Below are 12,558 nucleotides of genomic sequence, written 5' to 3'. Positions count from 1 at the left end.
TCGTAATTTCTTTCCGGTTGATAGAAGATTGCGGCGTTCATCTTAAAGAAGCAGTGAGCCCGGGCTATCTCCTCAAAACGCAATTGTTCTTGATTTTCTGTCATGACAGATTCTCGTGGTCTAAAAGAAAATGTCGCGACAATGGCGGACGACATCAATACCCTGATGTACCGAATGCAGCCTGCGCACTTTTGTCAAGAAAGATTCGTGTTTTACACGTTTACCTTGTTTGCGTCAACGCATCAGGGCGTAATATTTTGTGCTACCAAGCACCGCACAATAGCACAGAAGTAGATGGGCGCTTGATGAGGTCGCTGATGTACGTGTGCACTCGTTTTCTCTATCAGCCGAAATGTAAATGGAGAGCGATATATCAGGCCGCCTGCTGACTACGTGAATATATGGATATGTTGTATCATAGCGAAATGTGGATACAGCCTAGAAGGCTAGGCCTTTGCATTCTAAAAGAAATGTGTACCCAACGAATCTCTCTCTCTCTCTCTCTCTCTCTCTCTCTCTCTCTCTCTTGAACAAAAGCTATGCATTGGTATGGTTTTTTCAAACTGTTAGGCTTTGTAAATGCTTTACTTTTATTTTAAGGTAAAAAATATATGTGGATATAGAACTATAACCGATCAAAAACGCAATTCTTGTTAAATAACACAGTTACTTTTAGCTTCGCTATATGGCAATTACACAATAAGAGGCAGACTGTTTACCATTATATATATACTAAAAAGAAGGCACGCGAACGCATTTTTTAAGTTCAAGTTCCGATCGTAATTCGGTAAGCGACTTCGCATACCTGTTGAAACCGTACAGTATAGTATTGTATAATATGACTGAAAAAAAAAACAGGTGCGGAACAGAGAAAATGGACCTGATGGGATGATATGTTCAATGTCAAACAGTTGATTTGCTTAATTTACCGCTATTTAGTGGCAGACTTGTCTATAATCTTTTTGCGTTTGACTTAGCGAAACTTCTACTAAACATGCTAGGAAATGTATAGACAAAAATTTATTCTGTCTTTACGCAGATAAATCGTCGAGAATAGCGACGATATTACTCATTATAGTGCTATCTACTGAATAAACGTGTAGCAATTGACTACACGTTTAACTGCGATAAACTGCACTTAACGACGCCATGCGCATTTAGTTCAGCGATCCTAATTGTCACGGATGCTGCATAACATGTTTCTCACAATGGCAGGGCCTCGGATCAGGCGGTCCAGCCTAACTTCACAGCTAGCGAGGCAATAAGTTCTGTGTGCCGCTATGCACGTGAAGTAGGAGAATTCGCTAGGTAGTACATAATGAACGAGTGTCCATAGCTTGTTTTCAATTGAGTGCTACGGCCAAAGGCTGTACCATGACACCCAATCTATAAACGACCATTGATTTTTCTGTTTGACACCTGGGAGCTAAACTTCTGGGAAATCATGATACAGAACAATCGAATAATGTCCCAAAGCCGAAAGCAAACAGCGAAAAGAGAAAAAAAAATGCAGCAAAATAGAGCGTGCACTTAGCGCGGTCTGTTTCAAAGCGAATTGTGGATATTAGCAGTAGAAAAACTTAGGTTAGTTTTAGGGTGGAAGAACTATATGGAGGACTTTTCGATCAAGGAAAAGGAGTAACTTGTGTTTGTGAATCCTACATTAGGCGCCGTCAGAAAACGCAGGGGAAAACTGTTTCGCAAACACGAGAAATAAGAAAGATTATCAAACGTCAATTAAGCTTAAGGCCATTTTTAGTGGCGTATACGTACATAGGCGTCAGCCAAGCTGGTGTTTAGTTTTATACCGTCCTTGAACCCAAAAGGTGTGTATTAAAAGCGCGGCTCTGACGCCTTTGTCACACAATGCGGCTTGTTTTTTCTAAACTCAACTAGCTAACAAAGATTGGCTTATTCTGTGGAATTAATTAATTCAGCTAAGTTAGGTGTAATTTCCACACATTATACATTTTTACAAGTGTTTTTAACTTAGGAACGTGTGAAATTTGGTAGTTCAATATCTGTATCTTCCATTTCGATTCAATGGTATGAATACTAAGCGCGATAGGCAAGGTTCACAAAATGTTTTAGTATTATACATTATTAATCAATAATCTGCGGCCGTTCTAAGAAAGTTCAATAATCAAACCACTTCCTAGTCCATTTTTTAAAAAAGAGAAGACTTTCACGACAAAGGTAACTCAATGCAGTAATGCCTAGTAGTAACGAAAATATACGAGTTGGGGTGTATCTAGCCACACAGGGCGAGATACGATAGATTCTAGTCAGTCACGAATTTGCTGATTACCAGGTTACAGGCTAAGGTAAAGCTCAATCTTGACACTAAGAGAAAGGGTGTCTTTCCATGACGGTGATGGCGCTGTTGTCAAAATTTTTGAAAGTACCGCCCCTTCATATGCGATGCACTGTAGAAAAAGAGTACTGCGACGCTTCTTAAATTTCGATCCTTCTTCGGCTAGTTTTGCGGTATCGACTTCTACGACCGGAGTCGAATTCCCTTTATTTGCGCTGAAGGATGCCGCTTGTCAGTGGAAGGGCTTGTTGTCAATGACGCAAAAAGGAAATCGATGAGAAGAAGTTTAAACTGTAAGAACGAAGTATGTATGACATTACATCATTAGTTTCGTCCACAAAACAAATTGGTAGAATAGGCGTTCGTTCTTCTTCAAACAAGCTATTCTAATATTCAATATCTGAAATGCGTACAAGAGTTCTACAATCATCTTGTGGAGTTTGCCTGCTCTTCCTTTGAAGTTTTATGGAAAAAATAACTGGCCGTGACGATCACAATGATATTGTTGATGTTACTGCACCATAATTTCACATCAGTTCGTGTTGTTTTCTGAGTAAAACTAAGAAAAGTATCCAAGTAAACATAAACTCAGCTGTGGCACTTCGAAGTAATGCTCAGTTTTCAATTCCACCTTATTGGTCGTTGCCGGCAGTCGGTTCAAGGTTCTTCTTGAAATTCGTTTAACGACTTTGGTATAGGAATGCGCCAGACTCTGGTCTGCTTCAACTGTTCATACAATTCGCTAATCAACAAATCCTTTCTCCGTTATGATCATGGTCGTATTTCCCACTGGATAAAAATCGCATGAGTATTCTCGTTTCCGTGACTCTGCATGTCGGGTACCATACAAATGCAGTTCAATAGAGGCTATTCATTTTTGTATGTATTTTGCTACTCCTCTAGGCTTCCAATACCCTGCCCTCCTTTAGGTCAAGTACGGGCAAAAGCTATAAAGGCTCACCGACGATCCTTTTCATAAGAAAACATTTGAAATAATGTACTGCCAGAAACGAAAACAACTGTTGAAGGCTTCCAGCCGAAATTTTCTATAGCTACCGAGCGGTGGTCAGTTACAATCGACACATCCCCTCAACCCACTTACGAAATGTCCTGTACTTCACCATGATAGATTAGAGGCTACACCCCACCTAGCTAGAGTTTACATTACCTTCGATATTTCTTGACATAGAGCAGTAACAATATTCAGAGAGAAAAAGTCTCAGACTTTTTTTTTTGCTACGTGCATACCACCTTCGTACAAGGTAAACAGCAGAACGTTGTCACTATAGTAATTTTGACTCATTCTTCAATACATCCATGTGGCCTGCACCCTAAAGGTCAAATGCCTTGTCCGGTCTGTCATTGGATCGTACCTGCTTCTACAGATCTATAAAGCCAATGCAAGCACTGACTCAGCGAAAGTTCGAACCAACTTATGTCCTTTTTTTTATAGCTTAGCTTCACCTTTTTGAGTGGTCTCATGATAGATCTCATTTATTGTGATTTCTACCTACACACGAACAAAGCTGCCTTAACTGATTATTAAACGCGTCTATTTGATTGCCTCGTTTGTATGAACACAGAACATCGAAATTTATTTATTGATGAGTACGTATGGATATATTTAACGGTAATGTTTGTCTCGCTTTAAATACATTCTCTCTTCCTTTGAAAATTATGAAAAATAAAAGCGTTCTTCGGTGTTCTTCAGTTATATTTGTTTCTATCGTCTTAGAACTACAAGTTAAACGAACTACCTTCTTCCCTTCGATTGTAACTTACTGCATGTTATACTTACAATCATATTTTACATCAAAATTATTCCTATGAGGAAAGAAATATTGTCAATACTGTCCAACGCTAAACTGATGGGTCCCTCAATTAACAGTAGTCGAGAAGCATCTATCTGTCGTTTCCAAAGGGTATATGTCCCCCTGCCTTCGTTGGTGAAGGCAAAGCTGAGAAGAAACACACGCCTAAAAAGCCCATTTTTCCTTCGCTTGGTTGTTTAGAGTCCTCGCCTGCAGACTCTGTGACCTGCAATCAACTTCAAACGGGCCCGGTTATAAAAACAGAGAGGAACGTCGCAGAAGTGGATCGACACGGCCTTCGTTTCGTTATGTGCGATCTGAGGTCCATCTGCATTTTAGCCGCGCCAAAAAAATCTGAGAAATATCGAGAAAGTGGCCAGTTTCAGCAAGAAATGACATTTCATGTAAAAAAAAAAATCTTGATTACGATTTTAAATGGTAGCAGTAAACATCTTCGTTAAAAGCTGTGGTAAACATCCAACCTGTCAGGCGTAAATTTGCCATGCTGAGCGTAGCACTTCGTATACCTGCATTAGATCGAAGACTCTACCAGCCTTCTGAGTGTTTTTGATCTTAGGTTATCATACAATGAGAGCCGTTTTCTGGGTTAGCTCTGTTCTTGTGCTATTGTCAGATCTATTAGAGGAAGTAGTGAATATGATCGTTTACCTGACGTGGGCCGTTCTGCGCTATCCGCCGGATGTCACTTTGTTGTGTGAGTGTGCGAGTTTATTCTGTAAAATGATTAGTCATGAACAGTTTACCAACTTAATTTAATGAAATATAGTGCGAATCTATGAATCTTTATTTCAATTTACTGTCAATACTGTCAATATTTAAATCTTTATTAATAGATCTGGGTCGAACTGTGGGTACTATAGGGATCAGAGTTCGGGTATTAAAGCTCGATATTCTGTTTGTCCATATACCAGAACTGCCTAATCGTGCACGTGCTACAGGATTACTTTTAAGCAAAAAGGACAAGCCTCTAATTTCTATGTTTACGTGTCCTTGTCTTTATGAGTAGGACGAATGCATTACTAAGGGCCTTAAACAGGCCATTAACTTAGCGTAAGCCTTTGTATTGGCTGATTGTTTGCCGAGGGATTCTACTGTGATTTATGGAGCCACCATTTTCGAACAGTAATGGCTGCCTACCCGTCTTGCATTTCCGTTATATGTTATTACAATGTCGGCAGGTATGAGACATAGCAGGACCGAGGAATCCTCACGCCGGCGGGACCTATTTTTATCCTCGCCATAGTAAAAAGAATAATGTGTTTACATGGATGTACTCGCTTATGTAGGTGCTTGAGGCGGAAGGCGAAGACCGAAATTCTGTCCAGCGCTAATACGCCGATTCGAGTCGTTCGGTGCAGCTCGATGACCATTTGGCTTAACGACAGTAGGTGTCCTATGTGTAATACTGCTCAACAAACATTCGGCCTGTATTGCGTAGGTACGACGTATGTATAGTACATGGCATAGATTAGACTGCTTGGCTTGAACTGTCAAAGTTATCTGAGCTAGTGCTATATGTAAATATAAGTACCCGTGGTAGGTCAATGGGTTGCCTGTTAATTTTAGGACCGAACGTAAAACTCAAAGCATAGAGCTACTGTGAGATACTGACTCAGCTATACGTTTGCGCTGAATGAGCTGCGTTGCCCAGATAAATCCTATGGTTAGGGAAAACATACCCCTACGATATGATAACCATCATGAAAAGACGTCGACCGGAATCTTATTTTCAGCATTGAATTTGTCAATCATATGCTAAACCGAAAGGTAGGTTTTTTTTAGCCAAGCAGTATAGAGACATGAGGCGCAGAACATGGTTTCGAAGCTTTCCACTAGTATATGAGAACTAGACAATTTCGTATTGAAATTTTTTAACGATGTGCTAACGACATGAGTTTCCTATACGAGCCAATCGAGATACCAATGGGAAGATTTACGTGAAAAATACAATATTTGCGTTCAGATTTCACTGAGAAATTCCGCAAATATCATGTCCTACAGGCAGGATATTCGACAGCAATTGACGTTTCCTCTTCTAGCGTACTCAAAAGGCCAAATTTTCTTGCGTATTTACCCTATATTCACAGGGGCACAAAGGGGGGCATATTTATAAAGGTTCTTGGCTGGTGGCTCCATCTTTCTTCCGCACAGAAGAATTACGAAGATGTACTCAGATCGTTGCTGCATGCGGTAACTGCCGCGGGATTGATATTTGGGTTTGCAAATTTCGCTAGCGAACTTCCGGAATGTCTGCCCCCTATCAGTGTGTATGTTGCATGCATGAATTTTTAGTTATGGCACCGTGGCAACGTAATTGTCAACTGTTGCTCTGATGGACTAATTTATGGGTTGGGTATTAACAAAGAAACCAAATATTTGAGGGCAGGCTTTCATCCGCAGGTAATGCCATAATCGTTTAAAAGAAGTCGACGCGATATGATTTAAAGCATGTAGCAACGTCATCAATTTCATTTGTACCAATAGTAAACTATATGCCGAAATTTTTCTCCTGTGCCCATTCATCATACTCGGAGCAGACGCAACGTACTACAATATTAATAGACGAACTCAAAATGCATCGTGCAAATGCACGTTTCTTTCACCTTTTAATGGACTTCGGACTTCATTTGTTGGAAATAACCTGTTTTTTTTCCCTGTCCATTCTGTCTAGAAGGTAATCGTGTCTGTAAAGTTTTCATCCCTAGAAACAAGACTTTTTCCCCCTCGATACATACTCAAACAGCTTCCTAAAGACCGTGCTTGTCGTAATCCTGTGATAGTGTCGTTCCAGGCTCGTTGTATGTAAATGCGCTTAAATAGCCATGTGACAAACCTAGAACATGCAAAAAAAGCTACTTACTATCATGTTGGGGCTTTTGAGACTGATTCAAGCTGCGGGGTTTTAATATTATATAAAAGCAATGTCTTACAGTTGGGAGTATTCTTATAAAAAAATGTATCTGCGTATTTCCAAGGTAGACTGCTGTTAAAGCTAAGATCCTTGCCGAGATCGCTGAACCTTTGCCGGTCCTGGACCTATTCGTAAGTACCGTTTGGACATCGTTTTCCGCCTGGGTTCAATGTATTGTATTCTATTTTTTCGCACATTTTGCACGTTGGACGCACGTTTTTTGTCATTGTGTACACCGATATGAGTAGTTCTTTTTGACTGGACTATGTAAATAAAGGTAGACCTTGAATTTTACAAAACTCACACTTAGGTGCAACTAGTACCAACGTCAACGATATAAACTGTATCGTGATTTGAACCTCGGCTTAGTACTTGTTTATATTATGCCCTTGCTGGATGAAGAGGGTTGAGCTTTTTGATTAGCAAACCTCTCAACTCAGCTTTGTCTTTATTTAGGTTTTTCTTATTATTACCTCAACTCGCTAAAGTGTATAAAACAGCTTCGATAACTAACGATTTAGAAAAACCGAAGCGTCTATAGTCAGGCGTCAAAATTTCCATTCGTACAAGAATGTTATTCAACTCGATCACGTGACCTTTGGTATCAGTCGTAAAGCTAAAAATTTCCTAAGAATTATACATTATTGCAAGTAGCACACCCTGAGTTATGTACACAGCATAGCAAATCCATTGGTAGGCTTCGCTTCCTTAGAATTGAACGCTTACAAGACCACTTGAAACTAGCGGATGCCTAACACCAATCACGACAAGCTAACCAACGTGGCACGACCAACAATCAATACCTTTGAATTCAATGAAAACAGCCGTCGTCGACTCCCCGTCTGCCTCACCACCCAATCAATTACCTCCTAATTTTTGCGGTTCTACCTGTCTTTCGTGTGTACTATCTATCATGTGGCCGCGTACTTAATGCTGGCAAACTCGGTGCAACTTATCAAGGTTCCAAAGTGCTTCTTTACTGGACTACTAGACTTCGCTAGAAATCTTGTTGTCACTACGAGTGATGACCGATCGCTGCGGCTGCTGCTGTCACGAGTCTTTCTGCAGGGAAAGTCAAAAGCGTCGTCAAAAACGATCGCGGAAATCTGTCGGTAATAAGCTTGAGTGGCTTAGCTGGGGTTGGCGTAGTCTTCAGACAAAGCTTTAGGATTAAGCGGACGTCAAGGGACTTAAGAGAGCCTGACAGCTGATGTGTATCGAGGGGAAACAAGCCAAATGCTAGCGTCGGCGTCGGACATTGGGTTATGAGAAAAGATTCACTGTGGCCACAACCCGCTACTGGTTCGCTGACCAAAAAACGAGAATGACCGGTATAAAAGGAACCTGTACAGAGCGAGTCCGCGATCTCGCTATTGCAACGGAACTATTGTAGTGGTAGTTGCGAATGCGGTCAAGACAGCAGGGGACTGTCCGCGTACATAAATCATCGCGCCTCGTCAGACACCTTTCTGACGGTGGTCACCATCGTGGCTATTACTATGTAGTGGTCGTTCCGTCGGCATATGTGGCCTTTACAGAGGAGGCACTAACAAAAGCTACATTTACGACGGCGTAAGCGTCGTGTGGCTGCCTCACTCCCCTATACTCTTTGCCGTTACTACGACTACTGATGCTCTCCTGAATTCTATGTGATGGGTCGGATCGGGTGAATGGTGTTTCCTGTGGATTTCATAATTGCATTTGCTGTGATTATAGGGTAGTTGAATTTGGTGGGCAGGTCTTCCTGAATCTTAGTATGCTTTCGGTCGGCTCATAAGTCACGTGTCGAAGAACAGGCAGAGGAATGACCGAATGCAAGTTTCCGTTTGATTTTTGTTAGCTTTAGAGGTGTCTATCAAAAACAACATATTACAGAATTCAAAACGAAGCCATAGGGACAATTTAATTTTTTGAGATTCTGGGTTTTCCGATAAATCCTTCATTTAAGTGATATCAGATTATGTTGGCCCGCCTAAATTGATTCGTTGATATACGTAATAACAAATATGTAGGTGAAAATAGTCATAGATTCAGGGAAAGTTGATTAATCTAGTTTGTATATATATATTCATGTTGAGTGGAAGCATTTGAACAATAGGTTCTGTTCCGGTATATGTAACTCTACTGAGGCAGGCGAACGTTTGTAACAAACACCGAAACATTGGGAAATTCATACCAGCGTAAAACTCAGCAACGCGTGTCATTATGGGCCAAGTTATCTTCGCTCATCACCGTGCTTCTTGTAATGACTTCAATAGACGGAGACGTTAGAGAGGCGGTCCGGACTAACAACTGCAATCACACGTATCAATCTACTTATGGCGAAATCTAATGATTTCTTGCTCAAAATCACACCTACATTCTCTAGACAAATGCTCCTCTGTGGCAAATTTTTTCTTCTAAATTGGTATACTTTGTTTACCTACCCTGTTGCAGTTTTCTTTCTGTACGCCCTATTGGAACCGACAGTGACCTACGTGTGCAATTTTCCGCTCATAGACAACGCTGTGTACAGACAGGATCTATACGCCACCCACATTCATCTAGAAACAAGCAAAAAACGCGTGGAATGAAGCTAGGAAGTCACTTCACTGTGTATTTTCAACGATTTCGTTTAGTGGCTAAACGTGTCACCATGCCACTTATGTTTGTATAAAGCCAACAGTAAAATGAGACCCAAACATCAATGGAAATATTTATTTATAGAGGAGCAGCTCATTTCAAGCGATAAATGGCAACGGCGCCCTTTTGCCGGCCCTCTTCGGACTCAATTTGTGTCTGACATCATCCTCATTTCCCCGGGGCCATGTCGTATCCAATTGATACGGCATCGTGCCTACCTAGCGATATGAAAGTCAACGATGTATTTCATTATATCTCACAACGGTAGCGTGACTCATTTTGTTATAAAGTTCTATTCCTAGTGCATTTTATGTTTATCGTATGAAAAAGAACTATAAAAAGGTATGCTATTCAGTGGCAAACTTGCAGCTTCGAACATTAGGAGCTAAGTTTACTCAAATATAACTATGTGTTAAGTTAGATATATGTACTTGCGTATACTTCGCATTTCAACAGTTGACGCAAGCTGCTTGTTGGCTTACTTTGTAGACCGACCACAGTATACCTGTGATCGTGACCAACAGCAAGGAATGGATGCTTCCGCCTTATCTAGTCGGGTATCACGTATGGCCTTATACAATTCACTAAGTCAACCCAATGGGACGTTTGGCTTACCATTATACTTATTTGGCCGCCATAAGTTCTCAGCCTGATTTATTTGTTTTCGAATCTAGATACTGAAAGGATTTCTACATTCAAACTTCTAATATAAAGTTCAGCTAGTCAGTCAGTGTCGCACTATGTATGTCCGTATCATAGTTGGTTTTAGTGCTTTCTTTTCAGAGTTCTTTGATGGTATCGCAAATGAGCTAATGAACGGTTATGATCTTATGAAACGTATTATTAACTAAAAAGATCATTGACAAGAGTAAAAAAGAACAGTGCAATGAGTGAAGTTCGTTACGCCATGATCGAAGCGATAAGTTTCAGCTGTACGGAATCACCTTGTGGGTACGACGCTTAGACTAACGGGAGATGCTCATCACGAACAAGCTAATTATGCCTGGCGAAGGCAATTGTTTTTTTTGCGCGTGAGATGATTACGTCTTTCAGCCTGCGAATCGAGTGAATTGCCGCTAGGAAAAGGGACCGGATCGGTTTGATTCTATTGGCCGAAGGGTTGACTTCTGCAAAAAAAAGAAAAAAAAGTTTATATGTGTACTTATCATTAAATTCCACGTATGGCTAAAAGATCACACTTTTGCCATTTGTGCAGCTCTGAAAAAAATGAGCGACAAGGCTGGATCAGATAATGAAGTCTAGTTGTATCGTCGACAGGCTTTTAGATGGAGCTAAAAGGCCTTTTTGTATATGAAGAAGGACATTAACGTACTATTAGCTTGCGCTGGGCGGGCTAAATCTTTACATGGAAACTACTGAAATTTCATTACTTCGCTTTAAACGAAAATAACATAAGCGCACATTGAAGCCGTAATGTATGTTTACTTGAAATAGTGAACTTCTCGTAAGGAATAATGGTTCATTCAATAGTGGTTATTCATTGATCCAACTTGGACTGATCGATAAAGAGGTTAAGCTTGAACAATTCTCAATTGATTTCTAGTCTGTGGAAAATAACAGCGTGCATTGGCAGAACATCTCGTCAGTTTTTTAAATAGGGTGCTGAGGATAGTCTGTGTTTTGTCATGTACAACTAGAGTAGAATTAAAGAAAAATTCGAAAATTTGTTGATTTCATAGTTGTCACTTTTCATGGCGAAAGAACGTCCAGTTATAGACGCCTGCCTCTGTGGTAGTTTAGTTTGTAACGCCTTATTTAGGACACGTTTTGCTATAGGTTCAAAGCCGGGTAGAGACACGCGGTTTGTTTCGTTCTGGGACTCAGCCATGCGACGGGACGTCTAATGGCAATACCATACGAAATTATAGAGAGTGTTGAGAAGGCTCGAGGACAAATGCTTTGTTGTATCCCGTATTCTCGCTCACAGTTGGACCACAATAGGTTATCACAAAATGCCTTACCGTATCAGCCGTCACTCATGCCCCGCTCGAACTTACTAATCATCGGCTCAAATATGTTTCGATAAGGTCACAAGATAGAATCATTTATCCATTACTATGCCAAATGTTCTTACACGTTTCCCATCTTGTCATTCGTGCCATTTGTCTTGGAACATGACTTTTCTAGTCGCAGACCATTGAACACTACCTAATAAATTATTACAGTAAACGCTGACGTTTCGGCGATGCGGGTGTAGTAGTAAAAGCCAGTAGTACTATTCAACCAATCTAACTGGTCATTAGGGCGTCCGAAGCAAGATGGAAGCAAAAGCTGCTCCGGGCAGGAACTTTGGAGGGATTCCGAATAATTAGCACAAATTCCCGTAATTTCGTTTCGTCCAGATTTGGCCTGCTGCCATTTTAAAAAGCTTAGCAATCAATTGGCTAATCAATGTATGTTTAAAGCAATATAGAATTTATCTTGTAAGTGTCTTGCGTGTGGAATGTACGATGAAACAGACATTTCCGCTTGCGAGCTCCACCCCGCGTCTCTTTTGTGTTGACTATTTTAATTAATCCAGTTCGTTCATTTAGGCTAGCGAAAAGTGTAGGTCAAATAGGCACATCAGCAGTTACCCTGTTCCTTATCCTTTAGCACTTAATTCTGTACCCTGTTCGCCAGGGGGCTTAGCCACCTTCGAATTTCTGTCGCCTGTTATGTGTTGGCTTTCGACAACGTTTTTCAATGTTGGCTGATTGTCTTTGTTTGCGGAACGCATATGAAATCTTGAGGAGTCTTACTACTGATGAAGTAGGCTAGGTTATTGATTCTGTTAATGGGACGTCTGTGAAGCTCAGAGAATCTTTAGATTTTTCTAAAGAATTGAAACTTTTTTTTTTCTATTTAGACATTTCTTT

The 12,558-nt window shown here is 40.6% G+C and overlaps 1 protein-coding gene across 11 annotated transcripts in view; it reads right to left on the bottom strand.

Annotated features, from left to right (window-relative positions):
* Nucleotides 1-3,882: 3,882 nt before the first annotated feature.
* The window catches only part of LOC111254985 (uncharacterized), a 56,114-nt gene continuing 47,438 nt past the window's right edge, over nucleotides 3,883-12,558 (bottom strand). For 2 of the 11 annotated variants that reach the window (XR_015317396.1, XM_086975285.1), the window contains 5 exons: nucleotides 10,624-10,806; nucleotides 9,484-9,600; nucleotides 9,234-9,349; nucleotides 4,795-4,859; nucleotides 3,883-4,479 (listed from right to left, as the gene is read on the bottom strand). Coding sequence is in view for 10 of the 11 variants with exons in the window: in XM_086975285.1 (XP_086831411.1) it covers nucleotides 10,756-10,806 (51 nt within the window). In the remaining variant the exon portion in view is untranslated. Of the gene's footprint in view, nucleotides 4,480-4,794; nucleotides 4,860-6,881; nucleotides 6,980-9,233; nucleotides 9,350-9,483; nucleotides 9,601-9,740; nucleotides 9,898-10,623; nucleotides 10,807-12,558 lie in introns of those variants that run through there. The other 9 variants (XM_086975275.1, XM_086975278.1, XM_086975280.1 and 6 more) reach the window with 9 other exon arrangements.

Source organism: Varroa destructor, unplaced genomic scaffold, assembly GCF_002443255.2.
Source record: "Varroa destructor unplaced genomic scaffold, Vdes_3.0 BEIS01000007.1, whole genome shotgun sequence".
Lineage (NCBI taxonomy): Eukaryota > Metazoa > Arthropoda > Arachnida > Mesostigmata > Varroidae > Varroa > Varroa destructor.
This window is presented reverse-complemented; position numbering and strand designations above follow the sequence as displayed.